Below are 21,508 nucleotides of genomic sequence, written 5' to 3' on the forward strand. Positions count from 1 at the left end.
CTGATCCTAAGCAACACTGACCCTGGTTTGCCCCAGCTCTGCCCAAGCACTTGCCTGGCTCAACCCACAGCAAGAAGGTCTAATGGAAAAGGTTTTGTGTTTTAAGATGTTTTGAATGGCTTTTATTTTTAGACTTCATAGAAGATACAAAGTGAAAGCCTATTGTTCTTGTGGTAAGAGATCTTTACAAAGACATCAATATTTCAAGTAATTAAAAATATCTTAACAAAAGACTTTGCTTAAAAACTTGGCAGTTTAACAAGCACTCCTCCCTCCGTCATTTTTTATTCCCATCAGACCAAGGCCGGGTTGTGATCCATGTGTGCTGCAACACAAATAAGAGGTGTGTTAGTTTTGCTCAGGGCAGCCTTGATGCACATAACCTCGGCCAGTCCGGGAGCGAGGCCTGCAACCCTCAGGGTCAGCATGTTGAAAAACTGTAACTTTTTTCCCACCCAGCAATTATTTGGCATTCTTTTTAATCAAGAAACCTCCTCGGGACTGTTGGTCCTCTGGGAAACAGCAATACAGGAACCTCGCCTGGCAAGAAACCTCTTTGGAGCCTGAGCAGGAGCTCCTGTCCAACCACTCAGCAGTCTGAGAGTGTGGGCCAGGCTCTGTGGGCTTCCATAGGCTCCCTGTGGATGCAGATCACTGAATCCACCTGTTCTGCTGGTGGGATTATACCCCTCGGTGGTGCAAGCTTGTGTGAAGTGAGGGCAGCTGGAGATGGCCCTTGAAGAGTCAATTTGGACCTGCTGAACCCAGTGACTACTGCAAAAGCCACAGGGCGGACTGTAACTCACAGCCATCCTCACCTCAAACCTTTCCATGGGGTGACCACCCAAAAAACCTGCCTCCTGTGGAAACTGCTTGATTCACGGCCACAAAAAACTTCCTTCATTGTCAGCGGGGATGAAACATTCATCAGGGGAAAGAGGGTGAACTGATACGACTTGTACAATTAATTAATACCGTGGACCCTCAGCTACATGAGTGGTGTCAGCTTTTGTGCTTGTTGTGTCTTAGGCCTGGCTTATGGGCAGGACTTAGGGCTGAGGTTTTATTGGCTGGACAGGAAAATCAGACTAAGTACAACAGCTTCTTCGGGCCTTCTCTCAGGCTTTCACTCCCTTGTGCAGGGTTTTAATTTTTAACAGATTAAGATAGAAATATTCAGCTCTGTATTTTCCTTGGTTCTGTGCAAAATAGGTGGCAAGTTACCTGTTCAGTCCAGGAAAGAGAACAACACACAGGGTGTTATTCTGCAGACTTCTATAAAGTTTTTTGATATGGTGGTCTAACTTCTTCACCTTTTTCCTTAGATCCTGCTCCTGCATAAGAGAATATAAGCATTAAACTCCCAATTCATCAGCAGCTGTACCTGGGGAGGCTGCATCCTGAAAACATCACGTTATCTCGTGTGATATTGCCTCTCCAAACTGCCCTAGAGAACTGATCCTTGGCAGCCCCTCTGCTCCAGCACAAGGAGACCCTTCTGTCACAAGCAGCTCTGCACCTAAGTCAGCTCAAAGTTACCACTCCAGGTTCCCAGGGCAGTCCCTCCTCAACAATTGCAACAAACATCAGCATAGCCTCACACTCACAGAGTCAGACAGCTGCTCCATTTTCTCATAGAAGATGTGTTTTCCTTGTTTCCCGTTCCTGTGATTCATTTGCCATATCCATCTCCAGAGGTGACCTGAGGCAAGAGCATTCCTACTTCTCAGCTCGCTACCCTTCACAGTCCATCCATTTATAGCTTCAAGGGCATCCATGGCACTCTGTGATTTCTGGAATTCTGAAATGCAATGAGAAGGGAACATGCTTTGGCATTGCTGTTCCTGCCTTCCTCCTTGGCACCTGCAAGGCAGGGCTAAAGGTGTGGAGCAGGAGAGAGATGAGAAACTGAAATCACTGCAGCAAGCAGATCCTCATTTTGCTACAGATAAACATCAGACTGTGGAAATGCCAGTTGGCTGCAGCAGCCCTCATCCAGCTGTCCTCACCTTTTAGAGGTGATTACTGGGCTGTGTGAAGCTGCACAGTGGCCAGCCCTCACTCTGAAGTACTAGAGCCCAACACCTAGCTTTGGAATTTTTCTAAGGGTTATTTTTTTAAGCAGGCATTTTTTCCTTTTAAAGATTTAGCTGTAAAAAGTGTTCTTCCAAACAATATGTGCTTTCACTGGAGTATTTTAAATACCATCCCTTTGAGCATACCTGAGTTTCAGTAGTTCTTGCTGTGTCTGTGCAAAGTCCCAAGGGCTGCTGAATAAGCTTATTTGAAGGAAATAAGCAGGCTGTGTGTGAAGCTACTTACTGAGGAAACAGCAATTTCTGTGCTTTCCACTCTGGAGATCCTTTGGCAGGAACAGTGTTTCCAAGTCTTTCAACTGGCTGAATTCTTCTTGCAAGTCTGTCTCTGTTAATGACTTCTTTAGACCCGCCACATAAATCACACCTTCATTTTCTACATCCAGTTCTAATTCCTTTATCAGAACATCACAGTCCAGCATTGCTGCAGTGACAGGTCTCTGCACCTGGGGTGGATGCAGCAGGAACAAACAGCACATCAGCCCACACAGCTCTGTGTTCAGAGCTTCTATTTTAAAGTATTTTTCTCCCATTACCAAAAGTTGCCAGGCTATTTTCCCTCCCTTGAAAAAAATATGACTAATGAAGGCTAACTTAATTAGTCATGAAAAAGGAAGAGAGATCATATTTGTAATGCAGAAACAGTACAGAACTAAAATGCCATAGCCCTGTTACTTGGCTCTTGCTTTTAAAGCTCCGGGTGGAGGTCAGAATGCTTTCTAACCCCCTTCTGCTGACAAGCAGAAAGGAAAAGAGAGGGATATAACCACTTGCTTTCTGCCAATGGGCCTAAATTGTCCAGGGACAAGAAGACTGTGACAGCACAAGCAGCCAGCAGTTGCCCAGACACTGCTGTGAGCAGATGTTAGAGACAGACTGGAGGCTGAACCTAACTTGTGCTTTGGCCATTTGCCTTGTTTACCTTAATGCAGGATCCTGCCACCTCAGCTCCATTTAGGCTTTCCACAGCAAGCTGGGCAGCTTCCAGCACTTCATACTGGACACAGACATAGGGCTTGAAACAGAACAATAAGATACTTCAGGGTTATCAGTGAGACACATTAGCCTTCCCTTTTTAAAAGTCAGGCCTCAATGAAGTTGTGTTTTCTTTTAAAAATAGAATATAAAAGGGTTTGGGAGTAATATATATATAACATTCCATATACTCCAGCCATTAAAAAAACCCTTCAATTAGTTCATCAATTAGTAATCAGCTTTCCTCCTCTGGGCATTAAAGGCCTTAACCTATCAGTTCTCTTGAGGGAGACAAAAAGCATCTTGGTTTCCCCAATGCTCAAAGTCCTCTGAGCAGCAGACGAGCTGCGTTTGTTCTTGTCATTGTGTGGAGCAGTTTTAGGTACCCTGAATTGTTGTAGCTGTGACTAAACAACTAGAAAAAACCTGGACACAGAATAACTAGTATTTCTGTGGTTCTAATCCATATCTTTCCAAGAGATTACTCAGGTCTTCCTGACCTGTCAGCAACCTTTAAGCGCTCCTCACCTGGAATGTTTCAGTTACCACTGTAAGAGACTGGATTGGTCCACACCTCCCAAATTCTTTCTTCACAGTCTTCAGGCAAAAGCTTTCTTCAAAAGGACCTGCGTAAATTGTCAGCATGTCAGTCAGCTTGCTTCTCACCTGTTGGAACACAGATTATTGAAGGAACTTCACAAAGCAAAGGAACTAATGACTCAGTGCCCCCAGATAAATCACATCTCTTTACAAGCTCAGTATGAAGATTGTTCTCAAAAAAAAAATAGTACCTTTTCGTAAAGTGCAGTATGAAGGTGAGATGCAATGTACTCTGGACCCAAACTGAACTGAATGATACTGAAGGTGGACAGGGGAACATCTTCCAAGGCTCTCTGAAGAATCTGGAGGGAAAAAGAGTGTACAAGGCTCAAAGAGGTACAAGACAATGGTACTGCAGAGGATCAGAAACAAAGCTATTGAACTTAATTCCCAACTTTAATTTTCATTATTGTCCAAGAAAGCCCTCAGGCAGAAATTCTTCTTTCATGAGTCAGGAGAGGATGCAGAGGATCAAAGCTCATTTCTGAAATGTTCAAATGGATTCAGCTAACCTGGTATTAACACTATTGTCAACAGTACTGTCAGTCAGCTTTTTAAAATAGGACTCATCTACCCACCCCCAGAACAAGAACAACTTTGAACTACTTTGATGCTTGCTTAGACCAACCCACTCTAAGTCCATTCACCTGTTTGTTTGACGTGCTCAGGTTACTCTGACACAGGCCGGAAGAGTCTAGTCCCTGTCTGCCCAAAAGGAGGGGTTTTTGGCCAGTCACCTGCAGGCAGTCTAAAAAGCTAGCAGAGAGGAGCAAGCTGTGAATCACACTGCTTATCAACGTGGGGGATTAAAAGCTTTCAAGAAACGCTTGTCAGAGAAAAATGATACAGTTCATTAAAGAAATCTGAAAGAATGTTCTTGTCCACAGCATCAAAAGAAGCCTAGGAAATGTGCTGTGAAATTTAAGATGCAACTGCTCAAAGTTTTTCAGAGCTACACTACAATTATTTGTGTCTCTCTGAAGACCCTGATGGCTTCTAAAAAACATAAGGCACTTTTTTGATCTTACTGAGAAATCAGGTGAAGGAAAAACGTGTACTTGAGAATCTTTTTACCATGGTTTAGATAAATGTGGAGGCTCATTCAGCTCTTTCTGGACCCCACATCCTTGTGGCTGCAGTGCAGCTTTGTTCTGTGAGACCTCAGCCAGTTTTTCAGCTGTCAGAAGCATCTCCAAGTTTAGTTCTGCTACCTTCAGGAAGGAAGGAAGATTAGTAGTTGGCTTTCATCTCATCAGCTAATTGCAGCTAACCAAAAAGCCTGTGCTCTCCCTATGAGTCACACAGGCACACTCTGGCAGTGAAGAAACATGGGCATTAATTTCTTGCCTTATTATTTTCTGTTGTCATTTTCAAGCATGCAGCACTCACAGCATCAACCAGCAATCATCTCCAAAAAACTTCTCTCAGAAATCAAAAACACAAGCAAGGGACTCATAAGACCAGCTGAATCACTACCACAACACACAAGGTGTCTCTCTTCTTTCATCTGGAAAAATTACAGGCATTCCTGTAGGTTGGAAGTGTCTCAATCCTCCTTCACCCAATGCCCCTCTTCAAGATGAGCAGCAATGCTGACTCATGTCAGTGAGTACTGAAACATTGGTAATGCTCAGGTTATTCAGATAATATATGGATATATGCTGAAAATTGAGGCCTCTATCACAGCTCCATTTTCTCTTTTAAATCAGTGAGAGGATGGGCAGGAATGGTTCTTTTTTCCTTCATAAGCACAACATGTATGTTCTGTGTTTAAGGATAGAAATCTTAATTACATATTACAATTACCTTTGCTGGTCCTTGCTCAATGAAGAATTGAGCTAATTCCAATGCAGCTCTAGCATCTTCTGTAGGATCATGCCCAAGCTTCTGCTCACACTGAATCTCCTTCCTAGGGCATCAAAATTACGTGTACAGGCAGGTTATCTGTTTTTCCACACTGACCAACATCCTGTCTTTTCTAAACTGGGTCCTTTTCAGGCAAAAGAGCTTTCCCTTCTCCAAAAAGGATTTCAGTTCTGTGCAGCAGCATTCTTGTGAAATACTCCCAAAAGTTACTGCAAGAAATGTTTTTGCAATGTTGAGCAAAACAGTTTACGGGGTTTGACAGAAGCAGTGCTAATACTTGGTACTCTGATACATGAGTATTTTTAATTTTACTTCTTTCTTGACCAATGACCTAACTCACAATTTGCACAAAGAGAAGGAGGCAACCTCCAGCCCAGTGAAGTTTTGTGCTGCAGAGTATTAACACACACTGTGAGCATGGTGAGAACTGTGTCACTAAGACATACTATGCAGTGGTAGGTGGTACACTGAGGAATATCATTTAAGTCAGTAAATTATACTTTCATGTATGTATTAGCCTTTTTTTCTTGCCAACTGCAACAGATCTCATTTGTGTGAGGCAGAGTGTCTCTGCTGCTCCACAGTTCAATTCACCTGTACTGCTCCAGGTGTGCAGAAAGGCCAGTTTTGCTGGGACTCCAATCTGGTTGGGTCACAGCATTCCTTGCTTGCTCAAAGACAAGCCCAGTTATTATGCTGCCCGATGTTTAAAGCAGCCAGTAAACACTTCTTTACCGTGTCTTACTTGCACAGTCATTTTTTTAATTTTAGTAAAAAGATAATAATTCTCATGTGACTAGTGGCAGAACAAGACCCTATGACCCACCATGACAGTTTATAACATTTCCCATGACAATACAGTAATAATCTTACCCTAAAACAGCTTTGGCTAGAAATTTTAGCTTAAATCTTCGACCTTCAGTTCTGGCAAAAAGCAATGAAGTATCAATAACACTGGGGTGGATCATCTGGAAGAGTAAAAAACATCACCCATTTAATTTAAGAACAGCAGTCATATAGAACTGGGCAGTAACTTCATAGTTTCCTGTGCACTGCCTTTTCATTTCAGTTGCCAGTGTCTCACTGACAAACACCTGATCCACAAAAAAAGAACAACTGGAATAATGAAACAAGTCCAACTCTGCTCTCTAAAACTCTAGTGGGAAGATCTAGATTGGGTTAGAAAGATTACTTATGATTCAAGCAGTTCTTCAGTTCTTCCCAGGACAGAGCTCTCAGAAGCATCTGGGTGAAGCAGAGGTAAAGCTTCAGCTGCAACCATACCTATGTCTGGACAGACTCCTCCCTTCCTTTTGGGTTCTGAACAGACCCTGCAAATTTTATAGCTGTAAAGACAGCCCTTCTTCTTTAAATCCTTATAGGTATAGGGCTATTCATAATTAAAAAAGTAATTAACAAGTATTCACTAATAAAAGAGGAATTACTAAGAGTTTTCATGTCTGAAAAAGAGTAACACAGGGTTGAAAAAAATACTCTTAAAAACATACTCACTTCCAAAGCCTGAAGATCAGAGTTTAGAGAATGACCCACCAATACTGCATCATGGGGAAGCATTTTTTTTAGCTTGGTTTGGATGTCTGACAGTCTTGTTTTCACTGGAAGAAGCATTTTTTTTGTGACTCCTGAGAATCTTTAAAACAAAAGTTGGATGAGGTAAAAGCAACATATTAGCAACAGTGTCTGCTGGAGAATATTACAAGCAGGTAATGTAAAATATGAACTAGGTGTAACTAATCACAGAATGCCATTTACTGTTTTCTGTTCCAACATCAGAGGATACACTGCAGGTGTTATTAAACTGCTGTGAGTGCCACCACATCTCTTTCAAAAGTTTATTTCTCTCAAGTATTCTTAAATGATGCAGTTGGTAGGATCAGATAGCACAGCAAAGGATATACTGCAAGACTGATGGTGGAAGGAGATTCTTCCAAGTAATCTGAGGGGACTGGCATGTCACCTTCTGCATAAAGCCAGGTAAAGTTTTGGAGAAGACAAGGCTTGAGTTTTGCCTGCTTTTGTTATAATCCTGAGCCTAGCCTTAGAAATGTGTACAAGCTGATAAGCTGCTCTATTAATATTTTATATATGAGCAAATTTAGCTATGGAGCAGAGAGATGCAGACTGCAATCCTGTACTCTTACCCTCCATCTTATTTTATAGAGAGCAGTAAAGAATAACTTGCACTGTGTATCACTAATTTGTAACAGAACTTTCCCTAGAGTGCTTCAGAATGGCAATGTTTCTGCCTAGCAGCCACATGGGCACTGTGCAGCAGAGTGTACATACAGTGTTGGTTATTTTAGTCACACAGCAAGAACTGTATTAACACTGAGGGAAACACAGCAGGCACCTGTGCAAACCAATGCCTTCTGACAGGGCCTGTGTAACAAAGAGGCTGAATCTGAAAGACAGAGATAAGAAGCATGTGTGCCAGGGACCTGGTGCGGTAGTTCCTCACTGTGCTCTCAGGTTTGACCAGCTCGTTCAGGAGGCACTGACCCCGCGCGTCCACCAAAGACACACGGGTGACTTCGTTTCCTTTTGCAGTCAGGCACTGTCAGGAAGAAGCAGAGGCAGTTGTTGGATCAGCATGATGCTGCCACTCAAAAACCTTAGCTCACACCTGCTTTGGCTGCAGCCAGCATCTACTGCTAAGGAGTTACTTGAGTTGGAGATCTACCACTCATAGCTGGTTGTTTTATACTGTAGCACGCTTCATTTTAACTGATAAATGTGCACCATAAGCACAGCAAACACACAGGCAAGCACAGCACACAGAAAACCATTATAAAGAAGTGCTGATTTCACAGAATCAGTCTGTGCTCTGCACTGCACAGCTGTCACTGACAGCATCAGCACCAGAGACGCTGTACAATTTAAAAGAGCCCAGGCTATATCATTAGTTATTCAGTGCTGATGCCAAATAGACATCTCTGCAAGGGCAAAACTGCACTAAAGGAGGAATCTTCACCACAGCATGCTGCCAGAGGAACTGTGATGGCTAAAGGCAAGATGTATGACAGGGAAGTATCCTTCCTTTCCCAAACCTCGGGGAGAGCTGAGGAGGAATTCCACAGCAGTCTCTGGGGTTACTGCAGCATTGCTGATAGGCCTGGCAGATCCATCTGCTGCTGAGAGCCAACACAGACCTGAGCTCTCTGCTCAGCATATTATCTCTGTCTTGTTGCCAGAACCACTTCCTGTGCCCTTCCCAAGGCTGCATTAGTGCTGGTACCATCAGTGAAGGGACTGGCAGTAAATATTAATATATCGAAATTGGTTTAGCAAATACAGAGGGGGCTTGGCTCACTTGGGAATAGCTGGTGCTTGACTCTATTTTGTAAGGCCACACACATTGATTTTTACCATTTCACAATCCAGACCAAAGAGGGGGCTGCTGTCTGTCCTCTGCTGATCACACTCTGTAGAGATATAGTCCTTGCATCCAGGGGAGCCTAGAGGGAAAACACATCCATGATAAAAGAAAAAGACCTCTTTCTTCTAAAACTCATCATATCTCTTACATGACAGAACATATAACTGTTAAAATTATAAAAACCAAACCCAAACCCAACCAAACAGCCCTCAAAAACTGACCTTCTATGGGATAGTCATTTTTTTTCTGCTCTTCTAAAGTCAGAGTATAGCTGGTAAGGCCTCGTCTTTTTTCTCCGTATCTCTGAATGATGGGATCACATTGCAAATCTGAGCTTTTAGTAACACAGTCACTGCTGGTGGAAGTCAAGCCTGTAAAATACAGAAGCACCTGTCAAGCTCAGAGAGCACTCCCCACTTGCAGGCAGTTTCTGCATTAGTTGAACACCATTTCAAATAATAACACTACCTAGAACAATGGACTGGAGAGAGATGGGTAGATAGAAAGACTGACACACAGTCTGTCTCCAGTTTATTTTTCTCTCTCTCTCCAGTTTATATAATATATCTCCAATTTATATCTCAGTTATTGTGTGTAAATATACACATGCTATATACATTATATATACATAATAGTATACCTTATGTATACTATATATAATAAATATACTTGACATTCAGCATATTTTATTCTTTTTCCCAGTTCAGCTACTGACACTGTTGGCTGAAGCAAGTCACATCACAAGTCTCTGTCTCACATTCCTTTCAGAAACAGAGAGAACAAACTTGCTTCATAAGCATGACAACATAATCATGTGTTACTTCATGTAAGCTGTGAAAGAAGTTCTCTTTTTCTTTTCCTACCTTCTCTGTGAAATTTTTCCCTTGAGAATTACTAGGAGACAAATGTGCTTTAAGTGTGGCTCACAAAGAAGTAAACACTGAACTGACCCCAGAATCCACAGCTGTATCAATTACCCTGAGGGTGATTCTCTGAAGATTGCTCTTGAAAGAAAAGTATACCTGAGCTCCCTGACCTGTGACTGTGCAGTAGATTTACAGTCAAGATGCTACAGGACTGTTGATACACTGACAGTCACAGCTGCTCAGTCTCCTATTTAGGACCTGAATTCAAAATTCTTTGCTATCCTTCTAACAGTTTCAGTGAAGTTCTCACTTGAGTGTCTTGCAGGCTTTGTACAAGCCTGTTGGATTACAACCACCTCTATAAAGAGGGTAAAAATAGGAAATCAGTTGTCAACACACTTGTTCTTCTCCTTGATTTGCTGCTCAGTATAACAAAGCAAACTAAGAAGAAATTAGTAACTTCTTAGCTCAAATCTAATTTATATCTCTGTGTCTTTTATTAGGTACATCTTAGAATAAAATAATCAAAAGATGGGTAATGAAGCATCAGAATTTGGAATTAAATATGTTAAAGACTTTCTCTCTTTTTGCATTTACTTGTAACAATCAGCCCAAGAAGTGTTACTGAACTAGTCAGGGTAAGAAGTCTCATGGTTTCAGTCATTGCAGGTGTTCCTTTGTAAACAAGTTTACAGCCTGCTGGGATTGCAGAGGATGCAAAGTCATGAATTACTGCTCAAAGTGAGTCATTGTCTTGAAAGAGACAATGCAAACCCAAAGAAGGTACCTTGTGCTGCATTTTGAGGTTTCAGGTCTGTTCCTTCCCCATACAGGCTGGCGAGGAAGTCAGCAGATGGTGTTAATGTGAATCTCTGAAAAAAGAGATTTTGAAACAGAGGCAGAAATAACAAGCAAATAAGTTTCTTCTTGATCCCCAAATCAGCCAAATTTAGGGGAGGACAGATAAAGAAATAGTGGAAATACGTTTGGTGTTTTCTCAAGTAAAAAAACCAACAGAAACCAAACCTGTTTTAATGACATATGGTATGGGATTCTTTGTACTAAGGGACAGATTTGCCTTGCCTGATACAATCAAGAAGGCAAATCTCAAGACTTTCTTTGATAGAAACTAAAGCCAGTTCCAGTCTTTCCAGTTAAGTTGTGATTCACATTTGCTGGAGTTCAGGAAGAACTCTCTAGGAGCCTAGAAGTGCTTCTTTCTTCCTTCAAAAATGTTGCTTGTAAGGCAGAAAATTAAAAAAATTATTTTAATAATCCTTTTGGGAAATGGGAGAAACTTAATATAAAAGTGCAAATAATAAAAGTGAAATTTTCCAACAGTGGGACTAGCATAACTCTACTTGGAGTCTCCTCACTCAGAATAAGTTCCAAGTTACTGAATTATTCCAAGATATTTTTAATCTCATTGGCACCCTGAAGGTGAGGATATGTAACAGTCAGAGGACTGAAACATCAATACATGTTTCACCTGGTAAGGCTTCAAAGACATAAAAGTCTTGAAATCCTGTGTCTAATATCAAAGCCCTGGCCTTTGTTCTGAGCTGACAACTGCAGCAAATAGATCCTCTCATTTGCTTGCTGTGAGAGTCAAAGATGGCCACATCCTGAGGAAAGGCAGTAATTCCACTGTAGCCAGTAATCCCTGGGATGTGGTTTCAGAACTGGAAGAAGTTTAGAAGACACCAGTGCAGTTTGGGGACTTACATGCCGGAACAGTTTTCTGAGGTGTTTGAACTGTAAATAGAATCTGTAGAAGTGGACTTGGCTCATTTCGTGTAGAACAACAACCACAACTCCAGCCAGGTGGCTTTGGTGATAAATACGGCACCAGCTGCAGGCAGAAAATAGCATTAATTAAAAAAATAAAATAAAAATCAAAGCAAAACAATTATCAAGTACTCTTAAAAACAAACTTGGAACCAGCCCAGCTTTTAAGTCAGTGAGTGGCAAAGTGCCAAATGACTTCAATGAGAAGAGGCTTTGTAGCTTATCTCAAGAAGACACATATTCCTGGAAGCAACAGAATATGGGAGACAGAGAAAGAATGAGTTATAGCCAACTTCTGCTGCATACCATTTCAAGACATTTATACCTCATTTATATGCATCAGAATGTGCATACACGTAAGTAACTTCAGCTGCAGTGATGCAGTCTAGTGAGTTAATGCATCAAAAAAATCCCACAAAATAATTTTCTATTCACTATTAAAAATCTAAAGTGGGATCATTTTTGCTCTGAGTTTCATTTTAAGAATCATTTCACCATATTTTTGTTATCCAAGGACCGTCCTCAGCCTTTCTCTTCCAGTGCTGAGAAGTTGCCCTGAGAAAAGGAAAAATGATTAAAAATGTTTTTCCCAAAGCATTCCAGAATGCTGTTTCAATTACATCTAACACGAAACATGTTAATATTTGTGTTAATATTTTAACATGGTATTTTGTTCGTCAGTGTGTGAAGCTTCTTCAGTTCCACCCACAACAGTAGTTTAGTTTTTCATAACTGCACAAAACAAAACTATGAAATGGTGGGATTTTTGTCAGAAGAGGAATTCTGGTCTCTGGTCAAGTCTAACAACAACTGTATCTGCACAATCCAGGCTGCCATTATGGCAACCGTGCTGCGAGTGTTTCAAACCCAGTGTGCCCAATCCTGAGGAATGTTTTCACAACACAGGAGAGCACAGGACAGGGCTGATTCCTGACTGTGGATGTTTTGTACCTGGGTTGTGCTGCATTGTGGCATTTTCCCAAAGCTGCATACTTCAACAACTCATACAGCTGGTCATGGCTGATTTCACAGTCCTCCCCAAGCAAAGCTGCTGACAGGCGACACGACTTTTCCTGTGGAAAGGGAAATGCCAGTAAAGAGAGGTTTTATGTAATCACACCAGTTCATGGAAAATAAAGTAAAAGGAAAACTATTTAGATACAATCAACGACATTTAAAATAAGTCTTCCACTCGTTATAGGCAAAAATTTCCTTTCAGATCACACTTTAATATTAAATTCACTGTCAACATTTCAGTAATTCAGGTATTCTAACTTCAAAGATTTCTTTAATAAAGATTAATGTAAGCAGCTATATGCAGTAAGGAGATTTAATTCATCTGCAAACACAATGTTCTACTCTCTCAACTCTTTCACCCACTTCCTGCTGTACAGCTTTGAATATTTGTACAAGTACCCACTCCATCTGAGGTTTTATGAAACCCATTTACTCCATTTGCAGTGTGTGATCTGCTCTGGCAGAGGGGTTTGCTGACCCCTGCAGGGAAAAACGTCTCAGTAAAATCCAAAAAAACTGCAGAAAGCAAACACCGAATGGATGAGGTGGGGACTGTGCCACACTGTTCAACACAGCAGTTCTTTAAGCCTGAATGCACAAATTCTTCTAAAGGCTAGTCAGCGAGGAAATGCAGGGTTTTGGAGACCTCCACTGACCAGATGGCCTGTTCCAAAGAATTCCTCCTGTAAACATTTTAAAGATGCTCCTCTCATATGTGATGAAAAGACATCACCCCATACAGAGGGGAAAAGGCCTCAGAACACTACAGAATATCACACCCTAAAGAATAAACAACCACCAGAAGTGCTTTCCTCTGCACACTAACAAGTCTTTGCTCAGTAATTTGGCCAGAGCCTGCTCATGTGGGACTGTGCTCTTAAAGACATTTGTCATTGGGTAAGGAAGTTAAAGAGAGGTGACAACCTTCGAGGTTCCCGTGGTTAAGAATCATCTGGCAAGATCAGCACAGGCTGGTGCCTCATCTCTCATGCTAAGTTAGAAAAGTAAGTAATGACACTGTTGTTTTCAACATGGCCTAATTAGAGTTTTGCAAACAAACAAACAAACAAAAAAAAATAGACAAAGAGTAGAAGTTTTGATTCAGCAGGTAGAGGGTACTGCCAACCACAGGAATTTCAGTCTTCAGTTGGGTACAAACAAGGCTGATCTCACAGGTCGGACACAGCGACTCCTGTCCCGCACTGAGTCAGGGCACCCTGGGGGAGGTGTTCCCTGAGGCTGCTCTGCACCCTTCAGACACAACGCTCCTTCCAATATCTGCTTTGTTTAGCAGATTATACTGGAGGACGTATGTACTTTTTAAGCAAAATTCCTTAAATGTAACGCTGAACACTCCAAATGAGTTCGTTTCCACATTCCTTGGAGCAGAATCCAAGCCATTAAGAGCCTCCCCAGGGCAGCAGTCACAGCATCAAAGCTGACACAGGTCAGGAAGCATTTGGACAACGCTCTCAGGCACGTGGTGGGATTGTTGGGGTGTCCTGTGCAGGGCCGGGAGTTGGACTCGATGACCCTTGTGGATCCCTTCCAACTCAGGGCATTCCATGGTGTTACCCGCAGGCACAGCCTGTAGGCGACCCTCCCGGTGCACTGTTGGCGAAACATGAACTCGCTGTTCCCGGCGCCCCACCGTGTGCCACAGCAGCACCTCGGGAAGGGGCCGTAAGGGACATGCGGCCCGCACCGCTCTCCTCCCGCTCCTCCCGCCGCTCTCACCTCGGGGCCCGGGCCGGGGCCGCCGCCATCCGCCTTCCGCCTCTTCCGCGCCGCCCGCTCTCCCTCGGCCCCCGCGGGCCGCTTGCGCCCGTTGAGGCAGAGCCCCTCCGCCATGGCCTGGGCCGGAGCGCGGGGCCCTGCTGCCCCTCACGGGTCCGCTGCTCCCGGCCCGAGGGGGGCACTCGGAGCCCGCCGGAGCCGCGCTCCCGGCCCCGCTCTCCCGGCCGGAGCAGCCGAGCGCCGAGCGAGCGATGGGGGCGGGCCCGCGGCACGTTTGAAATGGCAGCGGGGCGCTGAGGGCGGCCATGGCCACCAAGCGCCTGGCCAGGTGGGGCCGCGGCTCTGGGGGCACCGCGGGTGGAAGGGGCCGCGGCTCTGGGGGCACCGCGGGTGGCAGGGGCCGCGGCGGGGGCCGGAGGGTTGTGGGCTGTCCTTGACCGCGGTCGGTGTCCGCAGGCGGCTGGGGCTGGCGCGGAGCAGCGCCCGGGCGCGGAGCGGGGCGCGGGCGGGCGCGGGGCAGCGCTTCGCCTTCCTCATCGTGCTGGACTTCGAGGCCACGTGCTGGGGGGAGAGGCAGCAGCGCTGGCCCGAGATCAGTGAGTGCTCCGGGGAGCGGGCGGGGGGCACAGGGGCCGCGGTCTGCCTTCGAACGTTGTGTCTTCATTACACTATGTTCCTTCTGAATCCTGACGTTTCAGCCCCAGTTTAATGGAGTAATATAATATCTAAATTATATCTATCTGTCTATCTAAAAAATATATATAAATCATATTTATATATTATATCATAGATTCAGCTGAGTTGGAAGGCACCCATATATAAATGGAATAATTTCTCTGGACAGCTTTAACCTTTCTGGCTTCTTTGTGTGTTGGGTTGTTTCTCTTTTTTTTTTCTTCTCCTTCTGTGTTTGTCGCAGTCGAATTTCCAGCAGTCCTGTTAAACACTTCAACGGGAGAGATTGAATCTGAGTTCCACATGTATGTCCAGCCTCAGGAGCATCCTCTTCTCTCTGAATTCTGTACAGAACTAACTGGCATAACACAGGTATAAATTGTGATTTAGCATTGTTTTACACTTGTATAATTGCTGTTTACAATTTTATTTAAAGAGGCCTTTAAAGGGCTAAAAAGAAATAAACCTCAAATGAATTTCATTGCATTCTAAGACACACATGTTGTTCTGTTTCATAAAGGATCAAGTTGACAAAGGGGTCCCTCTCAACATTTGCTTATCACAGTTTATGAAATGGATTCAAAAGATACAAAAGGAGAAGAAAATTATATTCAGTCCAGATACAGAGAGTAATTTCTCTTCGGAAGCAAAAGCTTGTACCTTTGTTACTTGGACAGGTAAATAATATTTTCATTTGCTTTTTCTGCAGAGTAATAACATTTGGTGGCACTAGTGAGACTGTGTCTTCACTTCTGTTCTGCCAAAATCCTGGTATTAGGTATTAAAAATGTGCAATTTTGAGATAAGGCTGAAAATATGGAATGCTGATGTGTTTGCAGCACTTCTGTCTCCAGGGTCTGACATTGTTACATTTTTCTGCTTTACATAGTGAACTCTGTCACCGTTCTTAATCTGTCTAAACAATTTAGTGATTGAGATCTTTACTTGTCTGAAGTCATTTACTAACAGCAGGGATTCGCTGCTCCTGATGTCCCATTGCAGCAACCCCAGTGTTTTCTGTGGACAAAGACTTCACAGCCTGTGCTTCCTCTCCTATCGATGTTATGTCTCTTTATGTAGATTTTAGGCCACATAAAGGGCCACATAGGCCACAGTATGTGAATTTTAGGCCAGTGCTGTAGTGGTGCATTGACTGTGGTTTTCCTGCACAGACTGGGACCTGGGTGTGTGTCTGCAGTACGAGTGTAAAAGGAAGCAGCTGCGAAAACCTGACATTTTGAATTCCTGGATTGATCTCAAAGCAACATACAGGGTGAGAATATCTATAGACTGAAACATTTATATCCACATTATCACCCCAAAGGGTAACTATACCTGAGCTTGCAAGCCAGTGCTGTATGTCCCAGTGACCAGAGTAACCTGTAACCTGTTTTCTTTTCATGTTGTTATCACTCAGTAACCAACTGCATGGCCTAGAACTGTGTGAATTTTAATAGAAATCTTAATGGTAGGAAAAGATTGTTGTCTGATAAATGATTGATAATCTCAAGAAAATTTTGAGCTGCTCTTCCTTTCTTTAAACCTTTTGCTCTGCTTGTTTCCTGACATCCCTTGTTTTGAGTGCCTTATTGCTGCCTTGCATTGCTGTGTTGAAAGTTATCATCATAGAGGTACTTACAGGTCAAGACCAGAGAGTACATTCTGAATAGTATGGATAACACTGAAAAAATGAATGTATATTTTATTACATAGTCTATACCAGAACAGAGTTCTAACCTGGGGGCTAACAGCACCTAAATGTACCTTTCCCTGTGTAATCAAGAAAACTTTCAGAGGGTGACCCACAAGTCTACCTGTGCAACAGAACTAGGTCTCTAAAAATAAACAATGTGAATATTGCCCCTTCCTAGTGATCAAATCAGATACTGGGAGTAAGTAGCAAAACTCACTTTTTCTCATTTTAAAAAAAAATCCCATACCTATGTCAAATATATTAATGCCTGTGCCTTTGATTGTATATTTAAATATGTCAAGGTATTATTTATAGTTATATTCTTCAATGCTGGTCTGTTAAGGCCTTCATCAATGTAAGCCATAGAGTGCAGACAGAATGGATTTGCTTAAGACTGAGAGAGGGGATTCATGGTTCTTTCCATTCTGATTTGTTACAGGGTAAGTCACGGTCTTATCCTCAATGCAAACACCCAACTTGCACAGTTGACTTGTGAGACTTATTATTCATAAGGTGATATTTCTGAAATGGTTTTCATTTGACTAGGAAGAAGTTTCGAAATGCTTCATGTTGAGCACCTGCATTTCTTTCCTTAGGCCTTCTATAATAGGAAGCCTAAAGGGCTAAATGGAGCTTTGCAGGATTTGGGGATAGCTTTTGTAGGACGGGAACATTCTGGTAAGTGATATGATGATCCTCATTTTAATATAGGTATATAATGCATATTAATATCTTTTTTATAAAGCTAAATATTTCCTATTTAGTTTAGTTAGCTAAACTAAAGCAGCGAGTCAGTAGCTAGTCATTACTCTGAATAGTAACAATTGTTTCCAGGTTATGCAATGAATTTGCACAACAATGTTCTGTCCAAAGGAACAGCAAAACAAGAAAGGCAAAATGCTTCAAAGATCAGAGTTAGTTATTTCAAGACTCATACTTTTTTTCTGAAATCTCTCTTAGTGCTACTGAGTGCATGTTCACAACATCAATTTCTGAATTGCTAGGATGCAAAAGAAAAGAGGTGGAGGGAGGATAAGAAAACTTGAGCTCTGAACAGCATGTTAATGTGAGAAAATTCCAGCACAATATGAATTTATATTTTTGGACTTGATTAATAAAACAGGGAAAGGATTTTTAAAATTGTGAATAGATATTCAAGTCTGTGGATTGGTCCTTCAGATGTTTCAGCACAGGGAATTCTTTGGAATTTTCTACTTCCACTTTCCTTTTTTGAATTAGATAACTGTGTCAGAGTTCTGTGACTCCTTGTCATTTATGTAAGGCTTACCTAGATCACATTTTTCCTCTAATAAGAACTGTCCCCAGTAGCAGTTTTACAAGAAGTCATTAATATAATCATACTTTTGAAGGGTTGGACGATTCTCGGAATACTGCTCGTCTTGCTTGGAGGCTGATTTGTGATGGATGTGTGCTGAGGGTTACTAAATCTTTGGATAAGGTTAGTAACTACTTCGTCTACTTGCTTGGTAGCTTGGAATACAGATGAAAGATGAGCTATTCAAATAATAAACCCAGCATCCTGACTTTGATTTGAACAGAACATCCGTAGGCTGATACGCTTATTAATTTTGTGCACTGATTCCCAAAACTTCTGGGTATTCACTCTCCAAAATTTCCTTTTTTTTTTTTTTTATGGACTCCCTAGGCACGTCTGCAGTGTAATTTAATTGCCAGAACACTGGCTGGAAACTTCACTGACAACACTCCACTGGGAAGTAAGAGCAGGCCTGAAACATCTAGAGATAGAACATCAGAAACAAACTCTCTGGCTGAGAACAAACACTCTTTTGCTGGAAACAACATAACTTCTAATGTACAGACCAAGGAACAACAGACCAATTGTACCTCAGCAGATGTCCATGCTGTACCCAGCAGCAGCTCAAGGACTGAATTCCATGCTCAATGCCAAAGCCCTTCAGCAGCATCTACTGAGAGATTTCCTGTTCCTCCTGAGCTGGCACAGCCATCTCCCAGTCCTGCACCAACAGGCATCCAGCAGGGATTGAGCAATGGGCAGCTTCTGGGTACAGCCAGATACAGCCCCCCAGTACAGGGACCAGGACTGGTGCTCGTCTCCACTACCATCCCCTCAGTTACTGTCTCCAGTGAGGAGATCAGTACCAGTGCTGACTGCTTGTCTCTGCTGACAGACTGGGAAGATGTTGCTTTAATACCAGAATCTCAATATGAACAAAAGTCAGACTCTGTTCAGCTCAAGGATGACTCGAGTACAGATAGTTTAACAGCGTTTGAAGAAAAAACAATTTCAAAAGAATTGGCTGTGGCAAGTTCAGATAATCAGAGTTTGGAGAAAAGTGCAGTATCCGTGGAACCTCTGAAACCTGTCATTTACAAAAGTCCTGATACTACAATCTATAATGTAGGAACAGTGCAAAGGCAGACTTCAAATTTTTCAGCTTTTAAGTTACCATTTGCAAAGGGAAATACCATTTCAGCACTAACTGGAAATTACTCTACTTCTTCAGAGGTTCCTAAAAGAAAGCCAACTAGTCCAAAAACATTCCCACCAGCAAAAAAACAGTCTTTTGCTATATATCAAGAGAAGACTTCATCTTTTGATCATTCCTTACCTTTGAGAAGTTCAAATTTGCCGAGAGTGTCTCCTGCCGTTCTCAACTCCACAGTCAACTTGAATCCACGTGTAAGAGCTGTGAGAAGTGGAAAACCAACTCCCCCTCTGTGCAACTGCGGTCGAAGAGCCAAAAAACTCTGTGTGTCAAATGCTGGCCCAAATCATGGCAAAGCATTTTTCTGTTGTCCTGTTGGCAAGCAAAACAGTGATAGAAAAGGTTGTGGATACTTCAAGTGGGAATATGCATTTCTCAAAGAGAAGTCTAATGGTCTCACCCTGAATGCGGATGCTTTGACCTCTCTTAGAACTGTTTCTAGTAATTTAGGAAATTCTTCCAACAAAAGCTATTTATGTCTTAGACCCTCTATGAGAACATGAAAATGGATAAAATTTTTTGTCTGAATCTTAAACTCGCTAAGTTTCATGCTTGATGTAATCAGGACAGTCAAATGATATCAGATACATGTTCTCAGAATGGGACAAAACAGTTCTTGGTTAACATAGATAGAAATGGAAATTGCTGAAGCACACAAAAATATCAGTAGATCCTGAAGTAACTCATTAATGACGTGTGAGAGAACAGGTAATACTGTAAGTGCTAAAATTAAAGTATGAGTAGCTGTTGCTACAGATCTTAAATTTCTGCTTTATTATATATTTTAAATTCTTTACTAGCCCAGTCTTTAAAGACAATTTTAATGACACAGATTTTATTTGCACTTTTTTGTAAATATACTTGGGATGACTATAACTAACTTTTAAAAATCTATTTAGAAGTTGTCGCACTTCTTGAAAGTGATTCTTGAAGCAATAGTATCCTCTTAAACTCCTACTGGTTTTTTTTTTTATCCTTTAAGTAACAATAAAGATGAGATGTTGGTGACACTTCATTAAATAACTTTAACTCCCATCACCTGTTGTGCTCCTGCCTCCCTGAGTTTCCCATTTCATTTGTACCAGTGCCTGCTTTTGTCCTGTTAGCTGTTGGTGTAGCATCTGGGACAGCGAAATGGTGGGAATCAAGTAAGGGTGTATTCAAACCTAAACTAGGAATGATATAGTGCCATGTCTTTTACTTGGTGTTACTGTGTAAATCTGCAATACCTTACTTTATAAAAAATCCTACGAAACACCAAGTATCTTAATTTTTTTCTCCACTCTTTCCAGCACAGTTCATTTCTTCAGATCTTCCCGCTAACAGTCTTCCCATAGGAATGAGAAACAGTCCTTGGATTTTGGGTTCAGCTATTATAAGTGGTCTATGACTTACAGAAACATTTTTATAGTGTTGCTTATTGCAGCTGACTTTTCCCTTGGAAGTTGTGTCTGATAATCAGTTCAACTGGAACGAATAGGACTCAAGAACAAAATTCGTCCTATATAGAGAGAACCCTACAGTGCAGGAGCACAGTAGTGGATGAGGCACAGCAGGGAGCTGGCTGCCAGTTGTGTTCTCTTTTCCACTAAGCTCTACCTTCAAAAGCTGCAGCACTGACTGCTGGGAAACAAATCAACCCACGGTGATTAGTGGAAGAACGGAAAGTGCAGACTGGGCTGGATATTCATGAAGGCTGTGGACAGACAGAAACAGTATGTTCTGCTTTGCCAATGTAGAAATGTATGCTTTGCAGATACAGCAGTGAAGTCTATTCAGGGTGCCAACAAAAAGTAATTCAAATGATTATCAGATACAACTTCCAAGGGAAAGTCTCAGGTTTCCATTTACCTGTTCAAAAAGCTTCTGTTTTCAGCTGGTCCCTCTACACTGTGACACTTTCAGGACTCCGCCAGCCAGGGGCGCAGGGGTCGGTGTTGGATGTGGCGTTGCAGTGCAGGACTGAGGGCTGCTCGCTCCCCTTCAGCCACTGGGTTTAGAGATGTAACAAGAATTCATAGTATTTACAACATAGAAACTACACATAGCCAAGCCAAATGATTTAAAGAAACAATGAGGAGGAGAACTGAGGCAGCCAGCAAGGCAACACCCAGTTACTTTTTAACCATGTGCATCATCTTGAACAGGTTTACAAAGCAGTCTCTTAGAAGCTGGGGGGGGTTTCAGACAGAGAAGAGCACCAAGACCCTCGATGAAGACCCTCAGAGGCCTTATAAGGACATGCATATATGATAATGAGCGTTGGGAAATATCATGACTATGTAATGAGAATGAGGGGAATGAAAAAT

General features: G+C 42.3%; 2 protein-coding genes across 4 annotated transcripts; one reads left to right on the forward strand and one right to left on the reverse strand.

Annotated features, from left to right (window-relative positions):
* Positions 1–99: 99 nt before the first annotated feature.
* REXO5 (RNA exonuclease 5) lies at positions 100–19,422 on the reverse strand. Of its 2 annotated transcripts, none has more exons than XM_051805414.1 (19): positions 19,323–19,422; positions 12,540–12,661; positions 11,526–11,652; positions 10,588–10,672; positions 9,156–9,305; positions 8,925–9,013; positions 7,997–8,112; positions 7,050–7,188; positions 6,411–6,505; positions 5,478–5,580; positions 4,746–4,882; positions 4,319–4,427; positions 3,863–3,973; positions 3,600–3,737; positions 3,019–3,111; positions 2,323–2,542; positions 1,608–1,801; positions 1,225–1,334; positions 100–325 (listed from the first exon to the last, which is right to left on the reverse strand). In XM_051805414.1, the coding sequence occupies exons 3-19, from the start codon at positions 11,589–11,591 to the stop codon at positions 256–258; spliced, it is 2,025 nt and encodes a 674-aa protein (XP_051661374.1). In that variant the 5' UTR covers positions 11,592–11,652; positions 12,540–12,661; positions 19,323–19,422; the 3' UTR covers positions 100–255. The 2 variants fall into 2 exon arrangements, with proteins under 2 accessions (XP_051661374.1, XP_051661282.1); XM_051805322.1 differs by lacking the exon at positions 19,323–19,422 and adding an exon at positions 14,343–14,489.
* ERI2 (ERI1 exoribonuclease family member 2) lies at positions 14,550–20,234 on the forward strand. Of its 2 annotated transcripts, XM_051805676.1 has the most exons (8): positions 14,550–14,670; positions 14,799–14,938; positions 15,262–15,389; positions 15,538–15,694; positions 16,190–16,290; positions 17,307–17,388; positions 18,081–18,169; positions 18,377–20,234. In XM_051805676.1, exons 1-8 carry the CDS (start codon positions 14,648–14,650, stop codon positions 19,700–19,702), a joined length of 2,046 nt encoding a protein of 681 aa, XP_051661636.1. In that variant the 5' UTR covers positions 14,550–14,647; the 3' UTR covers positions 19,703–20,234. The 2 variants fall into 2 exon arrangements, with proteins under 2 accessions (XP_051661636.1, XP_051661718.1); XM_051805758.1 differs by lacking the exon at positions 14,799–14,938 and having other exon boundaries at positions 14,605–14,670.
* Positions 20,235–21,508: the final 1,274 nt, after the last annotated feature.

The sequence above is a fragment of the Manacus candei genome, unplaced genomic scaffold (assembly GCF_025592945.1).
Source record: "Manacus candei isolate 608988 ecotype Guabito, Panama unplaced genomic scaffold, ASM2559294v1 h1tg000002l, whole genome shotgun sequence".
NCBI lineage: Eukaryota > Metazoa > Chordata > Aves > Passeriformes > Pipridae > Manacus > Manacus candei.

Excerpts from the sequence above, each read along its gene's own strand:
- REXO5 (XM_051805322.1), bottom strand. The coding sequence starts at position 14,456 with ATGGCGGAGGGGCTCTGCCTCAACGGGCGCAAGCGGCCCGCGGGGGCC. Across the intron at positions 9,306-10,587 it reads ACCTCAAAATGCAGCACAAG|GCTTGACTTCCACCAGCAGT; the intron begins GTACCTTCTTTG and ends TGTATTTTACAG. Across the intron at positions 1,335-1,607 it reads TGGAGCAGCTGTCTGACTCT|GAGCAGGATCTAAGGAAAAA; the intron begins GTGAGTGTGAGG and ends TCTCTTATGCAG.
- ERI2 (XM_051805676.1), top strand. The coding sequence starts at position 14,648 with ATGGCCACCAAGCGCCTGGCCAG. Across the intron at positions 14,671-14,798 it reads GCCACCAAGCGCCTGGCCAG|GCGGCTGGGGCTGGCGCGGA; the intron begins GTGGGGCCGCGG and ends CGGTGTCCGCAG. Across the intron at positions 14,939-15,261 it reads GCAGCGCTGGCCCGAGATCA|TCGAATTTCCAGCAGTCCTG; the intron begins GTGAGTGCTCCG and ends TGTTTGTCGCAG.